This window comes from Pezoporus wallicus, unplaced genomic scaffold (assembly GCF_028554395.1).
Source record: "Pezoporus wallicus isolate ANWC-B61680 ecotype Strahan unplaced genomic scaffold, APGP_CSIRO_Pwel_v1 contig_420, whole genome shotgun sequence".
In the NCBI taxonomy this organism is placed as follows: Eukaryota; Metazoa; Chordata; class Aves; order Psittaciformes; family Psittacidae; genus Pezoporus; species Pezoporus wallicus.
In genome coordinates this window covers 1,289,817-1,315,901 of record NW_026636658.1, presented here as the reverse complement: position 1 = coordinate 1,315,901, position 26,085 = coordinate 1,289,817, and the positions used below count along the sequence as shown (strand labels likewise).

The 26,085-nt window shown below is 36.7% G+C and overlaps 1 protein-coding gene across 7 annotated transcripts in view; it reads left to right on the top strand.

Annotated features, from left to right (window-relative positions):
• The window catches only part of WWOX (WW domain containing oxidoreductase), a 526,234-nt gene that overhangs the window by 189,288 nt on the left and 310,861 nt on the right, over positions 1-26,085 (top strand). The window contains exon 9 of one of the 7 annotated variants that reach the window (XM_057401163.1): positions 11,417-11,452. The exons of the other annotated variants lie outside the window; for them this stretch is intronic. Within the exon in view, the coding sequence (XP_057257146.1) occupies positions 11,417-11,437 (21 nt within the window). The 3' untranslated portion in view covers positions 11,438-11,452. Of the gene's footprint in view, positions 1-11,416; positions 11,453-26,085 lie in introns of those variants that run through there. 7 annotated transcript variants of the gene reach the window in all.

Below are 26,085 nucleotides of genomic sequence, written 5' to 3'. Positions count from 1 at the left end.
CTGATAATAAAAATACAGCAAATAATGGAAGATATTTATTAAGACTTCTTTTTATAAAATAGCTGAATACTGTTTCCAGAGATAGTCATTTTCAGAGAAAATACTGTTTATTTCATAGTAGATCACTGACTGGTGGAATTCATATGAGGAGTACTATCCATCTCTCTCTTTGCTTGTTCACAAAGAGGGCAAATGATATGTTTATTTTGGATATATAAACTTGTTAATTCTTACTGCACTTTTCCATCAACCCAGCTGTTGATAGCGTTTTATGACTGTATTTCTCAACATTTAGGTTTAGAAGACTCTTATGTTTCAGTTCTAAGTACTGTAGAGACTTCTTATATTACTAATATGAAACTTAACTGGCATCAAGGCAGCATTCACTATTTCCAAAGCAGTTTACCACTGTGACATTAATTTACAGTACTGAGCACTGTGGAAACTTTCATCAAACTAGGAAGTTAGCCTTGATTTGTTGCAGCACACAGTGGGTGTTCATAGCATATGTTTTTATTTAATCCTTCAAAGAGTTTTCAGGAAATAGCAGCTAGCATGTGATGAAATAATATCAAAAGACATTACTAACATTTTAACATTATACGGATCATTATACTTCATACATTTTGGAATTATGCTACATTATATTTATGGTTTCAGTTTGTTCTTGCAAGCCACATTCTGCTTGGTCTTATGAAATAACACATGTCTGGAACGGAGTGCAGTGGAACTAATAAGAGTCTTGTCTTAACTTGCAAAAGATTAAGCAACTCCCTCTAAAGATGTGCTGGGTTTAGAGCAAAGGCAGAGTTCGAAGAACTTGGAAAGAAAATGAAGAAAATGTCTCTCCTTTAGTCAGGAATGCATCAGTTCTGCCATGCACGTTCCACCTTGTAGCAAAGAATTGAATGGAGTTGCTCCTTGACATTTTGTGATTTCATTTGTGACTGCTCATTAAAATATGATATGTCTTCTTAATGTCTTGTAAAGAAGGAAAGAAATACAGCACCTAATAAGCAGTAACTACCGATGTGACAACTACATGGAAACTCTCCAGATTCCCTTGTAGAAGGTTCAGCATTAGTACAGAGAAAAGTCTGAGTAAAAAGTACAAACTTTTTAAAGGATCCTACTGCAACACCCTTTGGTAGTGCCACCCATGATCTCTGATGGGCTTGCCCTTAAGCCTCTGCTGAGGAGAGGATTACTGTGTCTGCTGTGGGAACTGTGGTGATGATTTATTCCGTGTATTTTTAGAAATTTGATCAAGGTGTTTTAGTTAAGGGCTTTGTCTTTTCTATGGTTATTTAAGTCTCTATAAGACAATTCAGTATATCTGTATTTCACATATCTCGGTTCAGTGTGTGAAACAAACTGGGGTGAATATGACACACTTTTTGGACGGTATATTACCAGATTAGGGGATCTGATCTCTTGGTTCCCTCCCTTGACCACTCAACATTCCTTCATTTTCGTCATTGCTGGGGACAGCTGTCGACATGCTTGGTTTCTTGGTTTCAATGTTAAAAAAGGTCATTACATACATGGAGTTCTTTCCTCCAAAACAAGAATCCAAAACATCTAATGCAGCTTCTGTGGTTTGGTTTGTTTGCTATTTTTTTAAACCAAGTATCTCGTATATTACTAACCCGACTTGGATAAATGGGTAGGTTCATCTGCATATCCAATGTAAATGCTCACAGACTTTTTCAACAGCTCAGTGAACAAAGGCAAACTTTCCTTTGAGCGAAATATGAACAACTAGCACCCTGGAAAATGAATCTCTGTGCAACACTACTGAGAGACTGTGTATCCATAGTTGTTACAGGTATAGGAAGCTCTTAGAGCTCAGGTGGCAGTAGACTGAAAATTACTTCAAGGTAATCTGTGAAATAAATTGTATTTTAGTGTTGAATGCCTTACATACACTGAGACGCTTGAAGTGTGTTTTGGATCATATAATCTCTATTACTTTTACCCAGGCTGTGACACTGATTTGATAACAAGGTGGGAAACAGGTCAAATGCATGTAATGCTTCCTTTCAAGCTGTTGTTTTGATTTGAGAAAGCAAGATAATTTTTTGAAGCTAAAAAAAAAAAAGGGGGGACTGGCAGCTGGAGAGTCTGAAGAATCCTTGTACTTAAAACCCAAACTAAACAGAAACAAAAGAAGGCTGAGAAAGAGACGGAGACTGGGGAGAAAAGAAAGGGCAATGTGGGTAGGAGTAGCTAGCTGAAATTCTATGGTCTGAGTTAAGCAGCAGGTCAGATTAGATGGTCACAAAGAGTCCCTTTTGGCCTCAACAGCTATAATTTTTGAAGCATAGTGCAGACTTCCCAGCACTGCAATTTCATTGTGACCTGGAGGGGTGAAAGGGTAAAGCCTCCATACCTATTCCCTGCCTCTCCTGCAACATGAGCCTGCCTGGATTCTGTGATGTGAAAAGCTGCTGGGTAGGAGCTGGACTGAGACCATAACTCATTTCACAGTAGCACATCTGCTGTATGATAATCACTTTTGGTCGCTGGCCACTCACACTCTATTCAGGCTAATAACAAGGAGGAGGAGGTCTCTATCCAGGGCTGGTTCCATGAGCTGTTTCCTTGAGGATGATGATGATGAAATAATGTGTTCAGGCAGACCTTTCAGGATGTCACTTCTCCTTACAGTGGTCTCTGTTCTGTTTCCAGTTACCAAAAAACTCATATTGCTACAGGTGTGTTCTTTTCACCTTTGTTGTTTCTTTGTATTTTTGTGGCCATGCTGAAAATCAGTACATTGTCTTAGTCCTCTGCCATTACTTGTGTCAAGAACAGATCCTCAGTTTCACCTCTGCATATCCTGTCAGTCATTCTGTTCTCCATCGTTGTGTTCTCTGGTTTGCTGTTTACACCTATGCGTAAACAGTTTGGACAGAAATAATTCTGCAAGAGAAGGGTTTTGTTCTTTTAAGCATATCACTCCTGTATGTGAAATTGTATGTAGCAACAGGATCGTATCTTGGCAGTCTAAAATATTAACTTGCTGGAAGCTGTTGGAATGATGTCTTTAATGCCATCCAGAGATGCTGTTCCAAAAGAGAAATCCTTCACTTGAATGTTGAACAGTTTTCTGCCACTTTGTGCCATTGAAGTTGGGAAAAATAAGCAGAAGTTAGAACTAAGGACCCCATTAACAGGATTTTTGATGTGTTTAGGCAATGATGAATCTGATGGCTTGACCTTGTACTGAGAATACCAAATGAAGGTAAAGATTAGAGACATTAATCAGGAGAAAGCAAGTGTTTGTCTGGTTGGTTCTAGGTTTATAGCCCTAGGTTTGTAGCCCTTTCTGATGTCTTAAAAAAACCTCTATGTGTTGCTTGGGGATTGGCTTGGTTTGTCTTTCATGGAACATGGTGAGGTTTGGCCTTCTACTGATGATCTGGCAGCTTGGTCTATTATGTATTTTTTTTCAATCAAATTATTTTGTGTAATAACTGTAATGTTAATGGAACTAAATGTTATGGTCAAGTTAAGATTTGTCAGCTTGAAAATAAACGTCTTGACTTCATTTCGACATTTCCCTTTCAGCATCAGTCCGTTAACCTGTCACACACTATAATTTCATTAAACCCATCATTTAATTGTAAGTTAATGTGCAGCTATCTTTTATAGAAGAGCTTTACATGCTGCCTGAATTATTTCAATGCAAATTTTCAAGTGATATGATTGAAATAATATGAAACACTAAAAGCCCTCCAAGCCCCTGTTTACGAGTTCAGTAGTGGGAAATAAGATGCAACAACCATATTACTGCACCACTATAACACAGAGACAGTTTTTCCCATTATAATAAAAATAAATAATAACTATTCAGTTATATATATATGTATACACATTTGTCTGTATGTCTTGTACCTGCAACATTGAGATGTACTTCATATGTAATTCAGAGAAGTTTCCATTACTGAAAGAAGGACAATGCGGATAGTTTAAGCTCTATAGAACTGAAGAAAGAATTAAAATCTACATGCTAATAGCTTTAGTGCTAGTCACAAATAGACTTGAACTTCACATATGAGACATATAAAACTTATTTCAGAATAAATTCTGGTTAACATTCAACCTGATTGAATCTTTGGAAGCTGACTTAATGTATTTGTTCAACTCGCACTCAAAAGCTTTTAAACAGAATATCACTTTTTTTTTTATTATTATTCATGATAATGTAATTCCTGCCTTTAATCTCTTCAGAGTTTCACATTAAGTCATGATATGCAGTTCAGTAGAATTTGGATCATCCATTAATCATAGTGTCTGTACTTTTGTGTGTCTACTTTTGTCCATCTCCTAAATCAGTCACTTGGCAGCAGCAGAGATCTGGGGATAGTTCAAGGTGTTTGACTGAAGGGGCCTTACTTATTCAACTCATTTTCTGCTACAGTATGTATAGATTTATGTAATATGTGGCATGCTGAAACAAAAGTGATAGAAATATTAGCATAATCATTAAATATCAGCCTCTTAGTGTTTCCATTGGAAACGTAGGTGTGGATAAATACACTGACTGATGACATATATTTAGTGGAATAATTAGCTAAAAATGCCTGGCTAATACAAAAAAACATGAGACAAGACGTAGTTGAGAATTCTCTTGTAATTAAAAATTTTCTATCAATCTAAGAAAATTTACCAATCTGCCTGCAACAAAGGACTGAATCAAGGTTTCATTAAAAAAATCTAAATTTTGTATTTTTTTAAGGTTTAAGAGGTTTATTTATTTATTATTTTAATAGTCAGTGGGTGGTAAGAAGAAGGAGGGAAGGGTTGAGAACTATACAGAGTTATTAGTAAGTTCTGGATTCTGTCCTTTGGAGTACTGACACTGTCTTTTGAAAGGACCTAATTATTTCTACCTGTAATAATGGGTTGTTTTTTTTCTCAACATGCCACCTAAGAGTGATTATAGTGACATATTTAAATTAATATTTAAAATATTTATGAAGTTAGGACAGTACAGAAACTGAACTGTGTATTCTATCCGGGTTTTGAAATAAGGCAATGTTCCCTATCCCTTTTTTCAGCTTTTTCAGCCAGAAGTCTGATTTGTTTTTCCTGGACCCACTCTGACTTTCTCTCTTTTGTCCTATCTTGTCTCAGCTCTTTCTTTCTGTCTTTCCCATCCCATGTAATTTTTCAGCTTCAGTCTTTTACACATTTTGTTCCACTCTTCCATAACACTTTTTGTTCTGTTTTTCTTTTGCTCTGCCTCTTTTTTAGCTTAGCCACAGCTCTAATTTCCTGCATTTAATATTAGAGTAGTGGGAGAGAGCTTCTGGCTTCCCCACACCGGCTATGCAGTCGGTTTAGCAAACTGCAGCTTAGAAGTAGCTAGATGTTCTGCTCCTGCAACGCTGGACTGGATTTGGTGACTTATGAGGTCCCTCTTTGCTTTAGGGGCTTGGAGTTTTCCCAGAAAACACTTGTAAGAATTTTTGAAACTTCTGAAAATAATGTATTTTTCCCTTGTTGGCCTGCTGGAAAATATGAAAGCACGTTTGCTGAACTTTCCCACGTAAGTTATGCCCCACATGGACATCTGTAATAGGAAACTTCAGTGAGAACAATTAGAACTTGCTGAAGTTGGGAGCAGCAGCACTGAAGCATTGAAATGGGAAGTGTCAGGCATCATGAAAAGAGACTATGTTACCATCATCACCATAAGTAACAACCTTTAATTTAAGAGATAGATAAAAATTATACTATTGAAATCCATTTATGTCTGTTCTGGGTTACCAACTGTGAAAACATTTGTGCATACGCCATGTTATTTTTTTCTGAGAGAATAGTTGGAGCTGAATATATATTTCTAAAAGCTGAAGAGAAATAATTAGTTTTCATTTCTGTGTGCAGGCTTGTAACTAAAACAAGATGTGGTATCTTAGCAGTCAGGTTTCTAATTGAATCAAGTTTCTAATGTTTGGTGTCAGTATATGCTATTGAGAACAAAAAAATAAAAAAATGCAGAAAGTACAAACATCTATTATACTCTGATCTTTATGCACTGAAACAGACCTAATGGCTGAATTGCTGTATTCTCCCTGATATTAAAAGAAAAATGTGCTTTATACTGTGATTTTCGTGGAAGCAGATGAGGCTATAGAGGCACAACGGGAATGACTGTGAAAGAGACGAAGACCCCTATTGTGGTAACAAAGCTGTATGTAAATTTTGCTTTTCATTAAAGCAGAATTAGTTTAACCCCAGTTGTACAAAGGTTGCTGTTTTCTAGTATTTAGACAAACAACTTCCTACTGTAAATTGTGTTATGATTTATATGAATCTACCTACTGTCACAAAGGTTAGGTTCCCTTAGAGAATATATATCTACCATTGTATCTCTATGATGAGAACTTTTAAAGTAGTTGTAAATACATTTGTATATTTATATTTTGATAAAGTTTATTATTGCATAAATTCGCATCAAATATCCACTAGTAGTCAAATAAGGAAATTAACTTCTTGTCTTGGTTTTTATACCTTTAATATTAACCACAAAAACAACTGGTAGGCCTTGTACTCCAGGCATATAGCATACACAACATAGTTACACAGTACACCTGCTAACAATGGGTAACAAGCATGATTTATAATGGCAGCACATGGAAATTAGTATTTGGGTTTATATTTATTATACACTCATGTGACTGCATACATGAATGTGCTGCAAATATAGTATTTGTGTTTGGGTGTTTTGAAGTGTTGGTTTCATGGTCTGAAGCAAGTTCATGTCAAATTTGCCTGTGATGACCACATTTATTTTGCATTAGTGACTACAACTCTTAAACACGTAAATTGGACAAATGCGTGTGAATAATCACTTTTATTTGGATATGAGGCCATATCTGCATCTTTAACTTATGCATAGGTTTTCAGACAGTGGTATATTTCTATAACACTTTGAAAGATGTAAAATACTATACATATTGCTGCCTATTGCAACACCAGGTATAGGTTGACTTTGACTGATTATTTAGGTCATTCTTTGAAGGACACTGCACTTACACTAAATCAATGAACTTAGGAAATATTCTTTCTTCCCAGTTAACCTCACCCCATAGTCAGTGCTAATTTGCAGGCAGTTTAGTACAGTCATCATCAAACTTTACTTGCCCAAATTCTATAACCTTCCTAAAAGCATGCATATTTTTACTGGGGCCGACTGTCAGTGAATCAGCAGTGAGAGACATCCTCTGCTGAGCGATCAGGATAAATGCCTGTAAGAAACTAAATTGTATTAAAGAGAAGGGGAGATTTTGGTAAGCAAAGATTTGGTTTTGTGATTAAATATGTATTATATTAATCTTAGCCTTAAAAGGAACATCTCTCATATTTCAATTTAGTTACAATGTGTTGAGCTACCTACTGTGAAAGCTGTTGCTATTGGATTTAAAATACCCATCTTTTATGGATAACCTGGAGTTAGTTAAAGGGTAAATTTACACATATGCTCTCTGACCTTCGTCAAGTAAATGTTCCCATAACAGAAGTATGGTAGTATTTACTTAAGTTCTTTCTAAGTGTTGTTAAGAACAATTCAAAGCTGCTTAATGAACCTCAGGTCCTCCATTTATGTTAAATGTTATAAAAGGTTCATAAATAGGCAAATGAGTTCCAGCTTGTATCCAAGAGAGTTTAGAACATAGAAAACCAGATAAATATGATCTATTTCTTCACTAGGACATTTGGAACACTTCTTTTTTTTTGAGATCTTGTGGAACTTACCTAACTGGTTGTTTTTTGAAAGGTTACTATTTTGTCAGCATCAGATATCTAAATAAAATCATACACTCCACGTTCATGTTTTTCACATTTAAAGACATTTGGTAGGTTGAAGTCCCCCACAAGAACAAGGGTAAGCAAACATGAAACTTCTCCCAGTTGTTTGAAGAGCGCTTCATCTGTAGCTTCATCCTAGCTAGGTGGTCTATAACAGACTCCCACCAGGGTATCTGCTTGGTTGCCCTTTCCCCTCAGCTTCATGCACAAACATTCAGCCTTCTCACTCATGACATTGAGTTCAAGGCAGCCAATGCACTCCCTGACATACATTGCAACCCCACCACCTTTTTTTCCTTGCCTATCCCTTTTAAAGAGCCTGTAGCCATCCATTGCAGCACTCCAGTTATGTGAATCATTCCACCACATTCCTGCAATGACAATTATGTCGTAATTTCCCTGCTGCACAATGCCTTCCAGCTCTTCCTTCTTGTTGTCCACGCTGCAGGCATGGGCATAAATGCATTTAAATTGCCCTGTGGATCTGGACTCTTAGCAGTGGCATACTACCCTATGGCTCACATCTAGCGAGCCTGATGTTACCCCATTCCTCCTTCAAACTCAATTAAAGCCCACTCCATGAGCCCTGCTAACTCCTGGGTTAGAATCCTTTTCTGCCTTTAGGATAGATGTGCCCCATCTGCTGCCAGCAGGCTTGGTGCTGTGTAAACCAGCTCATGGTGAAAAACCCCAAAAATTGATGCTGACACCAGTCATGGAGCCAGGAATTTATTAGTGATATTAATTAATTAACATGAGACATTAGCGTTATTAAATAAGAGAAGAAACATTTACAGGTGTTTTCCTAATGTTTTCTGACAGCATTATAATGAAACCAAATCTAGAACTGTCTTAGTATTATAGATTTTTATTGCTAAGAAGAGTCAAGAGAAAGAAATATGACAGTGTTGTTATTGACTAAATGCATAATAAAGAAATAAACGATGTTTTCTGAGGGGATCCATTATGGTAAACTTTCTTCTTTCTAAAGCAAGCATATGAATATATGACAACATGTTACTGAAACATGAAAAAGATGGTGACAGAAAGCAATTTTGAATAATGTCAGTAATTCTGCTTTACATTGCATTATATGAGATAGTGTTTAATTTTATTTTACCTTTCCAGTTACTTACAGCAGGATATTTGTTATCTCAAAATAGTTTGTTTATGAAGTACAGAGAACTGTGATGGTAAAAAATAAAAAAAAAACAGACAGAAAGTTCAGTAGCATAACTCCATGAGCCAGAGGTCCAGCCAAACCATGGCTATTAATCATCACCGTCCATTATTTACGGAAGATTCATTCATTGTTCCATAAAGGTATCTAGAGGGTCAATTAGAGACAACAGACAGGATTTTTCAAAGACACAAGAGGGTCAATTAGGCCCTTCTTGTAATTTTCTGCTTTAACAGCAAATGCCAGCCTATTCTACAACAGATACAGTGGAGTTTAGAATTAAATAGTGTGGATTTTTTTTTAAGCTGTTACTTTGCAGCCAGTATGAATTGGAGTATTGTCAGTCCTTGATCATAACAAAAGGAAAAAATTATCACTACAGTTGATGAGAAGCACAGGTTTGTTTTTTAGAGTCAGAGCACTGCGAGTGCCTGGGAAATGTCTGAGATAAAACAGTCTGTACTTTCCATAGAAGTGAATTATCTGTCTGAAGGTAGGACCAGACACAAATAATATTGCTAAATACCAGCATTAAAAAAATTAAAAGCATTTGATGCAGAATACTGTTTGTAATTATTTTTTGCATCAACTGCTTGATAAAACCCAAAATAAACAATAGGTATGAGATCTGAATATAAACAAACAATTACAGTGGCATTCATCAATGCATTGGCAGTTCTTTCAGGACAGAAATTAGGAAATAACACTAAAACATAAGTACACATTTCAATGAACAGACATATATACATGTACACACACCTCAAAACTCTTCCAAAGTAGCAGCAAATCTTAGTAAAATAACTAGCTTATTCTTTAGCTGAGAGCAGAACTTCTTCAATAGGTGTAAAGCCACCATGAACACGTGTATCAGACGTACAGTACCTCTAGTGCAGTTATTTTTCTTTCAATGAGTTTGTCTTTCCATCAGACATGGTTGTTAGTGATTGGCATGCTCTGCTGTATAGATCTGAAAATACTGGGCTATTTTTCTCCCCTAAACTTTCGTTCAATTACATTGCCACTGTTTTAATTTAAATGTTGCTTGAGTCTGTTTTAAGTGAAAGCAGCCTCTACAAATATGGTGTATTAGTCTTGTACAGATTTTTATCTTTACAGATTTTTTTTTTTTTTTAATGTCTGAATATCTGATGGTCTGCTGTGAGAGTAAATCTCATAGTGTACTACATCAGTTTGATCCTCACCGTCCTCTGAAACCTCCTATTCTCTGTAGGGTTTCAGCAGAGAGTTCTAACTAATGACTTAGGACCAAATTCTGCCCTTAGATGCAGGCGTGTAATTCTCACTAATTCCAGAGGGACTTCTATGAGCATATCAGAGAGCACAATTTTGTTCTTAGTGTGTGAAATTATAGCACAAACGGACAATAGGATCTCATGCACATTCATCTCTGTGACCCCAAGCATACAGGAATGTGATACTAATCCACCTGATTTTCTCTTTGCTCAGTTTGTGCTGTTTCTTGCAGATCACCCCAATTCTTCAGCTGTCACTTGAGTCTATCTTTTTTATATTGTTCAGTGGTCAGAAGTTTGCTATAGTGGTGCTTCAGTGAAATTAGTGACATCAACACAGATGTTTCTTTAAGTAGCATTAGTAAAAAAGACACTTGTAGAAGATGGTTTTTCTTTTGCTGGGAAGTCACGGTACATGAGCAGTCTTGACCATATTCTGTAGGGAATTAGTTTGCAAAGACAGAAGACGCAGACAGATACGTGAGTGCCTGTTTGTATAGTGTTTTGATACATATACATCCACAGAGAAGAGAGGTGTGCTTGCATCACGCTTTGCCTCTGTAACAGTATGATGTGATGAAGCATTTGGCCTACATATGAACAGAATAGATATCTCCTCTTTTATCAGTCAGTCTCCAGATCTAAGATCAGATGTTACTTTTGGCATTGTCCCTTTCAGATTCTTTAGAGTGCAAGAAATCAGTTATTATTTTTTAATTTCTTTTTTTCCTGTTTTTTTTTTAAACAAACTCTTCTATATTAAAGATTTGTATTATTTTACTATTCCATTTTCAGGAATAGAACTAGTATTTCTCTGCACAAAAAAAAAAAAAAGAAAAAATAAAAAATTGGATCTAGTTCAGTTATCGTTAATGGCTATCTTTTACACATGTTGATTACTGAAATAAACTGTTAAAGCGTAGGCTGGCACCAAATTTGCTTATCATCTACTGTTTGCACTCAGACCTACATATAAGAGAATTGATCCACTTCTTGCATTTTCATTGTGGCAATTTGTCTCATTGCTAAAACTCTACACTTGAGGTTTTGTATTTCTTGAACTGATTGCTTATTAGGCTGCTGCTTATTTGTTTTGGATTTGTGCTGTATTGACTGCTTACCCCTTCTATTGCAGTCTTCAGCAGATATATTTATCTTCTAGGACAATGTTATGGAAGACTAAACATTTCCAACCCAGGTATTCAGGCACATTGTATTTGCTTCCTGACAACTCTATCCAATAGACCTGAGTCTTTGTGCTTTGATTAACACAGTTCTTCACCGAACTCAAACTGGTTTAGATGTATCTGAGTCCTAGACATCTTCAGCATTCACAGAGTTGGTTTTCTTTAGTGTATGCCATGATTTTAATTTAATAACTTTTATTTTGTGGCATGCTGCCATCCATGTCCTAGATGTCGAACATCAGACTTAGTTAAACCTTTCAGATTTTGATTCCATTTCAGTTTTTTAAGGCATCTCTGTGTTGTAGAAAATTGCCTATCATTAGTATCTCCCACAGTGATTATAGTGTCCACTTTAGTTTTGGATTCAGCTCAAGAAAGAACAGAATCTGTATTGCAACTCACGCAGCAGTCCTCATATAATGAATTACATTGTTTATAAAGATCCCGGTTTTCAAGTTGTCTGCTGAGTCTTTAGAAAGCTAATCACTTATCCACTTATTTCTGAAACTATTTGCAGAATCACATGATTGTCTGGGGAAATCTAATTTATAATTTTTAACATATAATTTATACATCACTTTGCCAAAGCTTTCTTTAAAATCTGTTTTCTGATATGAATTGGAATGATTGGTGATATTAATTTTGCTTTTTTAACCTGAAACTGCAGTTGAACACATAATCTGCAGTGATTTATGTTTACATAATGTTCCATTTTCCTATTTGTGTAATATCTACAGGCAGATAGTCATTTTCTCAAGCTGGTTCATTAATTATATTTATTAGATGGATGTCCTTTGTTATTGTTTGGTAACTCATATATTGATCTCTATTACATGAAATCTCAGTCTTTGCTGTTCACTAACAGTTGGACAGAAAAGCCACATGCAATCCCAGGCACAGCTATAGGTTGGGCAAAGAAAAGATTCAGAGAAGCCCTGAGGAGAAGGACTTAGGTGTGCTGGTCAATGAGAAAATGAACATGAGCCGGCTTCAGTGTGCGCTCACAGCCTAGAAAGCAACCGTATCCTGGGCTGCATCAAAAGCACCCTGACCAGCAGGTCAAAGGAGGTGATCCTGCCCCTCTACTCTGCTCTCGTGAGACCTCACCTGGAGCATTGTGTGCAGTTCTGGTGTCCTCAACATAAAAAGGACATGGAACTGTTGGAACAAGTCCAGAGAAGGGCCACGAGGATGATCAGGGGACTGGAGCACCTCCCGTGTGAAGACAGGCTGAGAAAGTTGGGTCTGTTCAGCGTGGAGAATAGAAGGCTGCATGGAGGTGTCATAGCAGCCTTCCAGTATCTGAAGGGGGCCTATAGGGATGCTGGGGAGGGACTCTTTATTGGGGACTGTAGTGATAGGACAAGGGGTAATGGGTTAAAACTGAAACAGAGGAAGTTTAGATTGGATATAAGGAGGAAGCTCTTTACTGTTAGGGTGGTGAGGCACTGGAATGGGTTGCCCAGGGAAGTTGTGAATGCTCCATCCCTGGCAGTGTTCAAGACCAGGTTGGACAAGGCCTTGGGTGATATGGTTTAGTGTGAGGTGTCCATACCCATGGCAGAGGGTGGGAAGTGGATGATCTTAAGGTCCTTTCCAACCCTAACTATTCTATGATTCTATGATCATCTGAGTTCAAACATAATGGTTTGCACATGCAAACTGTCATCAAGTAACCCTTGGATATCACTACTCACATTCACTGTTACATGTTTTATAACTTACATATGACTGTGATGTCCCCTCCCTAGTGCCTTGCTTTTAAGGATTGTTATTATTTACCAAGTTAAAATAAAAATAAAAACCTAAAACATCAGCATGTAGTGATGTTAAAGTAGGTGGATTGATACAGGAAGATACAGCAGCTCATCATAGTGAGTATGTAGTGAAAGTATTGAAAAGGTTCAAGAAGCAAATCACAGAGAAGAACAGAAATGACAGCTGCTTTGCACAAGTGCCACTTAACAATGAGAAATATTTTTGTTTGCATCTTAGTCTGAATTAATTTTGGGTGAGTTGTGTATAGGTAAAATTTTCAAATGGAAAAAAAAATAAGTCTGTGTAAACTTATGGTGAACTGGAAACAGAAGCTTTTTCCTATTTGGAACATTTGTAAAACAAGGATAGTTATGTTTATTTGGATTCTGTAATGCTCTGAGTTTCACAAAGGAGACCACCTTGAGTAAAAGGCAAGAATTGTCATTCATTAGAGTAATTTCAAATGAGAATAGGGAAGGTGCACAGACAAGCCTCACTCCTGGTTTGTTGCTCACATTCATAGTTTCATTCAACACTGGTGTTTGTTTACCAATTCAGTGACATACTCAGCTCTGAAATAAAGGTAATGCAAAGCATAACTGTGTTCTTTACCTGCATTACAGCAAGTAAAACCCTGAATACATAGTTAAGAAATAACAATAAGCTTACTTTGATGAAATTATTTTGTCTCTCCCAAGGTTCTCCACATTACGTGTCATATCTGCTGGAAAGTGTTGGGCCTCTGTGCAGGCATGTTTTGACTGCCTGTGCTGTGTTCCTATTTCTTACAGTGTCCCTGTTCCAGGTATTTTATTAGCTTGCTTTGAATAGGTAACATAGCAAAACTGTTCCATCAGAGCTAAAAACATGCAGGTAAAAATAAAAAGGATGCAGAAGTGTCACTCAACTGTTTAGCCTGCTAGAGAGCAAAGTTTTTAAGTTCTGCATTAAACCTTTGTATCCACCGAAGTACCCTTCACCAGCTATCTGCACATTGCTAAAATCCTTCACAAACACTTTTTTATGGTTAGATTGAGCCACTCTTACTTGAGCTGAGAAGTACCATATGCTTCAGGTAACCTCTCTAAAGCAGTTGCCAGTGGGACTACTTTTGTAAATGCTCACCAGTGTGAGCAGAGGTTACACAATCTCACCCATGGTGAATAATAATGTCAAAGAGCCATTAGCAGTGTGGAGTGACAAAGTGTGGAGAGATCCATCAGCTCATCCTGTGTTTAATGAAACAGAAATGAACATCGTATTGCCCTTGTTTTCTGTCAGATTTTCCAGGTCTCCATGAGGCTTATTAATCTTAGGGTGTAATGGAAAATGTGTTGCTATGTTACATAGTACAGCAGCCTTTGCGCTCGAAGGATTGAAGGTATTATTAGTCTTTGTCTTATTTACATACTGTACTTCGGTGCATGGTACCATCGCTGCACTTAGAGCACAGTGGAGAGTGCAGTTATAAAATGTTTGTGGATTTCTGAAGTGTGTACTAATGCATGCTACCAGATGGCTGCATGGTAAGTCATCTTAACCTGAAGTAATGATCAGAAACCCTCTTTTGAGAAGCACTGAAAAACCTTGGAAATTGTTACAGACCTTGGAAATTCACTGTTATAAAAAATACAAAATAGGAAGACTTGATTGATAACCACGTTTTAATGCACGCCAGAATGCATGTGTCCACATTTCTAGAAAAGAACATTCAGGCTCTTATAAAAAAGGTAGAAAATGAATGGATAAATGGTATGATTATCAGATACTGATTTCAATAAGTATATAATAAACTTTCTCTACCACTTTTAAATTTAAGGGCCAGTTTCAAACATCCTAGGAAAAAAAAAAGGAAAGCTGTTATTCCTGTTAGGAAAAATCCTAGCTTCCAGGGACGGACAAATAATCCAAGTTGGACTGTATGATAATAATGTCATCTAGTAAATGCTGCTGCAATGAGGTTCTTGTGCTTCATTTTCAGCATGTATGGGCATTACAGTTATCAGGATCTTTGTACAGATTCAGCTTTCCTAGAGACAAGAAAGTGTTGCAGAATGATGCTTATGATAGTCAGAAGATATATTACATCTTTGAATATTAGTTTCTATTTTAATAATATCTTTTTTATTTCTAAATAATTAATAGCAGTGACATACCCGCTTTTCTGACTCATGCAGCTTTGGAAAGAACAGAAATATTGTGTGTTTAGAAGCAGCAATGGAAATACTTGCCTTTGGTACATTCATTATACAAGCAATGATTTTTTTCTTTATTTGCCCTTTATTTGGCAGCAGACTTTATCCGCAAGGTATGCACTGATGCAAGTTTCAGGAAGAATCATTTGCATGGAGATGTTGCGGTAGTACTTCTCAAATGTTACTGAAGTCATTTAGGTTTGGGTGGAGCCTCCTCAAGGCTTCCCAACAGTGCATGCACAAACCAAGGCTGCATCCCCCTTTTCTGCTGTAGGCAAAGACTGCTACAGAGGAGGACTGGGACTCGATAATCTTGCAGAATGCTGGGCTTGCTTGCCCCTGCTGATCCTGGATTGGGATGGAAGAAGAACTGTTGGTAACAACAGAGATGTACTGGGATTTCCACCAAGTCTCCCTGCCCAGTCTATCCACCATCACAAATTCCTCTGTCCCACGTGTCCTTGAGCAATGTCAGTGGTAATAATGATTGGATTTCAAGTGCTGCATATTGGTGGCAGAACCAAAGTTAGGGTGTCCTCAGCTGGCAGCTGCCTTATGCAGTTGTTTGCCCGTGCCCAGCATTGGCCAGGATGCTACTTCTCATGCAGAATGGCTTATTTTTTTTCCTGCTTGGAGCTCTATTCCTTTCTTTTAGCATGGAGGACAATTATGAAGTAATTTGCATAACATGTACACTTTGCCAAATTTTGAAAATTGCCATGTTTGAAAAGGAATTGCTGCCATTCACAGTGCCACACTGATTAATCACAATTAAGGACAATGTAGAGCACTTTTATTAAGCTTCCAGGGAGCAGGAAAATTAACACTTCCTGAAGAGATGAGAGTAATTCCATTAGCAAGAATTCCCACTTAAACTGTGCTACTTTTGTGCCATTTTAGAAATAATTTTCACACCTTTGAAAATGTTCTTATAGCTGTATACAATTTGCCTAGAAGTATGTTGCCATTACATTTGCATTCCAACAGCATCCTATGAGAAGTTAATTACGTGGGGGTTTTACATAATATTTTCCTGATGCAGTCCCAGTTTAAGTAAATGCTGATATAAAAACATCACAGTTTGAAAGACACACATACCTATCTGTGTGTTTTACTGTAAGTCATTTGTAGGACCAAAGATCAGACTAAAAAATTGTCCTTATAGAATTTCTCAATTTTTGGGATCTCTCTGCAGCTTCCTCAACGTGTACTTACTTGACTAGGAGGAATGTCAATGCAGGCTGCTATGTAATGTCTACAGGACAGCACAACTATTTCCTTTGCAAGTGGTACAACTACCTGGTGGCAAGGCTTTTACACCAAGTATTTAAAAAAATAGTAAATTATTCCAGGATGGAAGGAACCACTATATTTTCTGTGACCCCAAAACTGTTCACACATTAGAGGTGGGTTGTCAGATAAGTACTCCCAGGTTACTAGCAGAGCAAGGAATTGCTCTTCATTCTCTTGTCACACTGATTTTCAGTTATTCCCTACAAAGCTGAACACAAAATGACATCTTAGAAGCAATCTCAAGTTCACAATTTCTGTCTTGTAACCTACCTCTCCCCAAAAAGTCTCTAAATGACTGTGCCAAAATAGCATTTTAGCAATAGGACTGCATTTAATCCTGTTTTATCTTGTATGTAGTGACTACTAATTGAGAAATAAAGTGAGTGAGAATGACCCTCTTGGCTGGTGATTGTGGCTTTTACCTGGGAAGTGGGCCACTGGGGTTTCAGTACCTGCTTCAGTGAAACTTTAATTACTTACAGAAAGTGGAATTGTATCAAGGAGAGGAGCAAGAGGCCCTCAGCCACCACATGGCTATCAACCAGAGACAGGCAATGCCTTCCAATCCCCCCAGGCAGAGAAGGGAATTAAACCAGGTTACTCCCACATCACAAGAGGAAGATGCCTCTTTGACAGAATTGTGAATCTAACCTCGTTTTCTGCTGCTTTTCTACACAAGAGCCAAAACCAGACTGTTTTATGGTGAATTATGTAGGGTTAGTAGGTTGTTTGTTTTTTTTTTTCCTGTTTTGGTTTGCTTTGGTTTAGTTGGTTTGTTTGGGCGGTTTTTGTGGGTTTGGGGGGCTTTTTTTTTATTTTTATTTTTTATTTAATTAAGCATCAGGGAAATTTATTTCATCATTAAAAAATAAAGTTTGGGTTTTTAAAAAGAGGTTGTTTTATGAGAACTAACCTTTTATTCCGTTTTCTTATATCAGCTGAAAGAAACTCACTATACTTCTAATCTTGCCAGTGAATTTAGGTATAGGTAGTTGGTACTACACAATTTATATTCTGTGCAACACTAGCACATCACATTACTTAAAATGTAAATTTATTTATAAATATGCACACATATATAGTATGTGTTTATATTATTTTAGATTTATGTAAAATATATCGAAGTCTTGTTACAATAAATTCTGTGAAATTGCTAACAGCTTTCTATTGAACTGTGGCCACGTGTAAAACTTCTTAGGAGTTTCCCTTTTCTTCATCATTGTCACTGTGGTGCTTAGTGTTTCAAACCTGTTGTTTTTCCTTTATCTTTACAAAAAAGAACATTATCATAATTTGAAATATATAATATAATAATATGTTTAAGTTATCAATATGTGATATATACTAGCACTCATAAAAGTAAGATTTCTAGATAAACACCAGTAGAAATATTTTTAACCACATAAAAAAAAAAATCAATTTTCATAAGGTCACATATTTTTACTTCTTTTTATATACAAAGACTATATTAAAAGAGAGATTAAATTTTACTCTGCAACATAAAATGCAAACAGAAAATTATTTTTCATTTTTCAGGGCAAGCAATGGATTATCATTTATTTATGAGACTTTTTTTAAATCTAGAATATATGGAAATATTCTCTTGAAGCACAATGTAATATTGAATTGGGAATGTTGTCTGACAGTTTTCTTCTTACAATTGCATAGAATGATTCTACTGTATGAATTTTTAAAAGAGGCTTCAATATACTCTGCATTTGAAAGGGAGGAAGTAATCAGAGTAATCTTGAAGAATCTTATAAATGTGCCTCCTCTATCTCTTTGTTCTTCAAGCAAACTTCTGCAGAATAGACCAGGCTGTAGCACATTTTAACGCCAAGGCAAAAGTCTAGGTATTTTTCACTTGTCCCAGTATGTGGCCGCATGCAAGAGTGGTCAAAACACATGCTGACTCATTTCTTGTGCTTTTTCATACTCCTAAGGGCGTACTTCTAACACAATCAGTACAGAGGGCTGGATTTTAATCAGAGTGTGAATCTGAGGGTGAATGGGTCCAGCATTTTAAAGGTTTTGTTACTTTTTGTTTGAGAATGTATAGTTAACAAAGTATTTTATCCTCCAAAAGTTTTTATCACTAAGGATAGCATTTTTCCGTGTAATTGGGTATAACTTTCCTTGTTGTCAGAGAAAATTATCTGAAGGACTACTGAGGTAGCTGTGCACCTCCAGTATTTCAAGTCCATAGGTGCCTAATTGGAGGGATCCCTAACAAGTCCTGTTAAATAGCGTGTGCAGCTACTATAGCAGATTTATGGCTAGCATGAAGCGTATGTTGAAAGCTGTAGTTTGTATCAGAGACCAGAGCTCAGCCAGTTGCATTTGTTTTCCTAAAAACCCTAGTGTAAAAAAGGCCCTGTGAAATGTGGAGTGGTAGTGAGAGTGAAGGGGAGAACAAAAGATGCAAAAATTGTGTCTTTATTCTGTGATCTACAATAGTATACCGTAGAATTCAACATTTTTGGTATTCAGAAATTATAGTGACGGAAAATTGTAAAGCTAACCTATTCATTTAGGTTGATATGAATTTTACATTTAAATGCTTACAGTTTTTATATATTAAAAGACTCCTTAGAGAGAAATGAAGCAAATTAAAAAGAAATAAAGACCTGGATGCCTTTGGGTATGTATACCTTTATCCAAATGCAGTTGTATAAACAATAGTAATTTAAGATATTTATGCACAAATTACTTTTTCTTTTCCCTTATCCAAAAATTCTTTGTGTCCTATGATTATAATTTGAGTATCTTAAGGAGAAAATAACTTATCTGTTTGTTGCAGAGAAATGCTGTGACAGAAAATAGTTTTCTCTGAATTTGTTTAATGCTTAATACTGTAGTGGCCAGGTAATAAACAAAGTGTTTTGTATTAATTTCAAACGGATATTCTGCTTTCATCTTCAGTTTTCTATTGTGTTCTATTGTACTGAACTGAGGAATCAATTCTGCCACTTTCTATTCTTTGTTAGCATATTTTGTATTGTTTGCATCACTGGAGCAACTAGAAGTTGCATCTGGGAGAACCTACTCAGTGAGAACACAGGGAATTTGTTACTGCAAGAGTATAGGAATATGCCTTATGTAAGGAGTAAAAGCTTTTACATGTTGAATCTGAACTTTCTAGGGAAGCTAATTTTTATGTAAGTTCCATGTAAGCCAATTTCTTCCCTCCAACCATGGCCAATGCCATATGCTTGGAAAAAAAGAAAGTGTAATATAATCTACATCCTGTCTTCATTTCTTCTGGAGTGTAACTTAAGCTGTAAAGCATGAGATAACACTAAGTATGAGAATTCGGTCTGCTGAGCTAAATCATGTTCGATAAGCATAATGGCTTTACAGGAAGGAGACATGGTGTCTCTCAAGGTTCCCCTGTGCTGGTGAGATCCTACCCCTGTCTCCTGCAGCCCACTCTGGGTCGATGAAGGGGCACGATGCCCTAGCTTTGCCTCTGCTCATTGCCTTTGCAGAGCTACCAGGCACTGACCTGCAGCAGCCCGCTGGCCCTGAGCCATGCATGAACACTCCGTGTGCTTGGGTTTGTGGTGCTGTACTGCAGAACATGGAGGTGCCATTCCTTCTTCCTTCCTATGTACACTTCTGTCCTAGCACACTGGCTAATGCAAGTAGTTAGTCTTCAGAGCTTTGTAAGAAATACAGGGATGAAGGTTTTATAGTGTCCACACGTTGGTTATATCAGGCTGGTTTTCAATTTTTATCTGAAGAAACCACCGGAACTAAACTAAGCTGGTTTTTGACAGCTATGCTGTGACCTCATCAAGGCCATGTTGTTTCACCATTACAGGAGATAACACAATATGGCGTTTGGAATGCAGCATCAAAAGAATAAGCCTGCAAAAATCAACCTTACTTAAGAAAATAAATCAATTTTAGAAAGAGTCCTACAGCAAAAGTCACAGTGTGTTAAACATAAGTAATTATGGAAGTCCTTCTAATGTTCAAGTTGGGCATTTAATATAAACACATCTTGGTACATTTGGCATTCTGGTCATAGTAAGAAAGAGCTAATTGTAAAAAGTTACATATGGTCATCTGAACTAATTGCTAAAACGACACTACATTAATTGGATAATTAAAGATTGCGAACATGTGGCTATTGTATTCCTTGGGCATTTAGCCAACAATTTCTGTGGCTGGGAAAATGCCTGTTAATTCACAATTCATCTGCTGTATCTTTTCTCATAGAAGTAAATAAGCAACATGGGTCTTAAATTTAGATTATGAAATCTTGTAACTGGTATTTTTAAACTGAGTTTTAAAGCACATTTGTGATTTCCATCGTGTTTGTGTTTTAACACTTTTCAATAGTGGCAGCTTTGATATTTTTAGCATCCATCTCACAAATTAATAGTATTGATTTTTGTTTTAGATTTATTGTTAGCATTTTGGAAAGTGTTCTGTAATTGTAGATACTTTGTAACATGAGACCTAGTGCTCCCTGGTTTATTTTGAAGAGGATGAGTGTTGGCACACAGTTTGAAGAACTTTGTAATAGCAGTAAATTGTCTGTGTGCTTTACCTTTACCTATCAAGGTTATTTGTCAGAAAAATTATGTCTGGTAAGTGGGATTCGTTTCAGTGGGATACAGACTAACATCACAAATCTGTATACCACCCAGTCACTTTGTGTGTGTGTGTGTGAAATTTTGGTTATTATTTTTCTTGTTCCTAATTTGAAAGTGAAATCTGTCATCTCAAAATGACCTTAAAGTGACTGACCCCTAAATCTAATCACTCCAGACTCCTTTGAAAATTGACATATATATCAAATTTACCTTTGACTATCAAAACATTTTAAAAATATTTCATTTGCTGGAAGCTGTAGTAATTCTTGAGTTAGTAGTATTGTTCTGGTATGATTTTGTCTCACTGCTTTGTTGATATCCGTACTGTGAATTTATAGCAATATATTCATTTGATCTTATTCAAAATTATCAGTTTTATAAGAGTAAAAAAAAAAAATAGTTTTACATTCTGGATGAGCAACTTATTGATTGGTTTAGTCTGAGCAAAATGGTCACAAATGGTCAATACATGGTCAAAAGGGTGTCAGAGGCATATAAAAATAGATCTGTATTTTTTACTTGTATGTTTGTTGGCTTACATATGTTTGCATTCTTTTTGTATTTCTATTGTCTTTTTTAAATCAGTTGTAACAATTATTTTAATGACAGGAATGTGAAGTCACTGAGAAGAAGGAAATAGAGGAATACTTCTTATCCAAACAAATCATAATCATAATTACACTTTCTCTGTATGCACTGGTTGTAACCAGCAAAATGTATCGTGCATCCAGATTTTCGCTTGGTCAGATAAAAATTGTCCTTAGAAGATATGGTTGCCTATGTTATCATTTTCCTTGGGTAGGATTTCTTTTTCCTACAAAATTCTACACCAATGTGTATTGTACACCCATGTCTATGTTCATATCCAAACCAATACGAGAGATAGTCTCATGTTTGTGTCAAAACCACTGCCGTTTCATTAACGTAACATACTATTATTCGTTACATTGCCACAGTGATGTCAGGGTAACTAACAAAGATAAACTTGTCCAGACAAAAGCATGCAACACTCTCAATTACCCAAAAATGCAAATTTCAACCAGAAAGGTCAAGGGAAAATCAAGCATTTCTGCAGATAGAATTCCATCCAAATGGCCTTGGATGCTGCTACCTGAGTACCTTGTGTTTGAAACAGGAAATTGTGTCAAATCATTTGGCTAAGCAATCGGTGTTCCATTAGAGATATTAGAGACTGAGATACAACATATGTTTTACTCTTTGTTATGAAACCTATCAAGACATTTCAAGAAAGAAAAACCTTTGCATCATGTTTATGGCCATATCTGGATAACTGATGACAGATACAATGTACTTGAAAAAAAGATAATCAGATTTACTGAGATACCTAAATTTTATAAAAGTAAAAAAGCCCCGGGAGCTGGCAAACAGCAGCTGCCCCTACTTCTGTGAAAGAGCACAAATACTCAGTTTGCGGGTGACCTGAACAAAATGTGCTGTGATATACTCATTTTTAGTAAGCGAGCAAGGACTGGTTAAGCATTTGAGTAAACCTGTTACCAGATTTTGAGTCTCATTCATCACCATTCTGAATAGCAGTCTATTGAATAACATCTTTCAGAGTGGGAGGGATAAGGAAGAAAAGTGAGGCTTCACTGTGGTAATCAAGGAAGTCTGTAGAATCATAGAAGGCAGAGGGAAATCGGTAATACATTTTGTTCTTTGATTAAGTCATCTCCTCAGTTTCAGCGCTGAAGTGTGGTCTGAAATTTGTCTTGCACTGGTGAAGCACCATCTCTAAGCAGTGTGTGCAGCGCAGAGGCTCATTGTGCACAACAGCACGTGTGTATGATGCACATTTTCTAAGCTGAAACGTTTCAAATACATTATTTGTTTGCCACCGCTTGAATGCAGTTCAGCAGCTGACCCAGCAAGGGGAGCTGTAGATTAGTGTGGACAGTTCTGTGGCTTCATAAACAAGAAATTCTCAAATAAGAGCATTTTCTTGAGCACCTATCTATCTATCTCACTAGATTTCTGAATTTTCACAGTCGTTTCAAGGCAGGGTTCCATAAAATACTTGACTGGAGGTTGTGTGGGAGACCTGTTTATTCTCTCCTAGCCCACCCACCCTCTCCCCAGAATTAAAATGTTTATAAAGCTGTGCTGGTTTTGTGTATTAAAACAGCATCAATATCTCTTGTGTGTGATATCAGTTCATCTGGCCCTGGATAATCTGGTACAGGAGTCAATGAACTTAATGCAGTATTGGTAATCCAAAAGGGTTTGAGTTAAGTGTTTTTGACATGCAGAATCAAGAGTCAAGGGCAAAGCAGACTTTAAATATTCCTTCAGCACAGTCTGGTAGGGGTGTAATTGAATACCTCAGGTAAAGCATCTTATCTGAACGAAAGCTGGTTAGTGTCTCATCACCAAACAGGGAGGTGCTGTGCGTCTTCTCCACACAAGTGCCTTTTTGACATTGTTGAAAGTCCTTTGAGGTCTCAGTTCACACTGGAAATTCTGTCAGGGATGCATTTGCACATTATAGGATAAATTCTACTTCATCCAGGTTGGTGCATGGCATTGTTGTCATTCTAGCATTTCAGTAGATAGTGACAAAGAAGCTGAAGGATTTTGAGAAGTTGCACAAAAAGGAATTAGGAAAAGAATAAATATTGCATGTTTATGTTGTTAATGTGATATAAATCCTCATAGTAAAATACAGAAATGTTTCCACTCAGACCAGAGTTATAGATCATATGTTCCTTTAAGAGGCATACATAAGAATTTAGTGAAAAGACACTTATCAGGAGACTAAACTGCCAGAAATCTTCTATCACAATCTATCTCTGGGGTTGTGAAGGTTTGTGCAGAGGAAGAAGTCTGAGCATGTGTTCAAATGTCTGTGAACAGACAAAGTTTTATGCCTCTGTTTTTGCTAAGTCTTAAAGCTGCATTGTAGGTATTGTGATATTTGATATTTTTATTAAACAGCAGCTCCTATAGCCATGTAGTCAGGGGTAATTCTCATTGCAAACAAAGGTTCTCTGGCCTGTGAATGTAACAGATGAAGGCATTGTCATTTGGACTTTATTTTGCATTTTGTCTTTGTCAGTGCTAACCCAGAAGACTTCAGTGTGAATATTGTTAAACCAGAACTTGCTAGGGCGTTACTAATTTTTTTCATCTATAAAGTGCTTCATTTGGGGAGGAGGGGAAGGAGAGAATGCAAAATAATTATAAATTTGAATCACAATTTTACTATTATTACATGAGTAAAAGAGTCCATTTGGATTCATTTCAACTCCTCATTTGAATATTAAATATAAGAATAGTTAGAGAAGGAGAGGATTTTGATATCACATTGGATCATGGAATGGTTTTGGGTTGGAAGAGACCTGAAAGCTCATCCAGTTCCAACCCCTTGCCATGGGCAGGGGCACCTTCCACTAGAGCAGGTTGTTCCAAGCCCCTGTGTCCAACCTGGCCTTGAGCACTGCCAGGGATGGGGCAGCCACAGCTTCCCTGGGCAACCTGCGCCAGCACCTCAGCACCTTCACGGTAAATTTCTTCATAATAATTAATCTAAATCTACCCTCTTTCAATTTAAAGTCATTCCCCCTTGTCCTATCCCTACCTGCCCTTGTAAAAAATCCTTCTAAATTAAAGGTGATAGATCCCCTTCCACAAAGTATAAAAAAAAAAAACAAACAAAAAATTAAATAAAAGGTGAATTCCTGAAAGTATTATATAATCATCTATTTGAACATTTTGTTGGAGAATTCTAATTTCCAGCATTGTGGGGGCACTGCAAGTTTTAAAAAGAAAGCTCTCAGGACTGTGAAATGCAGAACCTTCTTCTGTTTGAAATGATAAAATGTCCAAAGTGGGTGAGTGTTTAAAACTTAGAAATATATATTAGTGTGTCAAAAAGCGTCCAAGAAATGTTATGATTAACACCCGAGCATGAGTGATGGGGCCAAATGGTAGGAGGCTTCTGTGCCTCCTCTTTATTACAAAGAGTTGTGTCATGTTAAAGAAGAGCCTCATTTCACTATAGTTTGATTTGTATCCACTTTGTACCCCCTTTTCCTCTCCTGTTCTAAAAAGGAAGAAGATCTGACTTTAAAGGCAAAACACAAGAGCTGAGAACAGCCACATAAAGTGACTCTCTGTCTCCTTTTGTCTCTCTCCCCCCAGTGACCCTAAGGACATTTTGCCATTTAAAAAACTTTTAATGGAATCTCTCTCATTTCGTTTGCAATCACCTCAGTGTGAGCTCCTCGTCCCCCTCCTCCTCTACCACAGCTTGCTCACAGAACGGAAAATAGGCTTTTAAAATTAAGGTTTCTTTATTGTGATGGTTGTTTTGAGTTTCAATTGCCATCTTTTTTTAATACTTTCACCTTTTTTTATCTTTATATGATAAGTATTTAAATTACCTATTTTTCAGGAGCATAAAAGAAAAAAAGTTCCTCATAGCAAGAGCTGTATTTCACAGTAGTATAGTATATACAGCACCTTAAAAATAACATCCTGAACATCTAGTATTCACAGAACATACAGTAAATGTGTTTTAGAAATAAATATGCTCAATTTTAAGCTACCAGACTGATTCCTCAGGATGGTGAATAATTCTGTGGAAGCATTTATTGCAGAGTTCAACCATGCTGCATCACTTACAAAAGCCTGGCAAGGTGGAAAAAATACAACTCTCAAATGAACAAATCTCAAGCCAGTAATATTCAACTTTTTTCATTTTCCTTCCCATTTATAATTGATTCTAAACTTATGTGAATCTTTCAAAATAACTGCCTTATTGATTGGAAACAA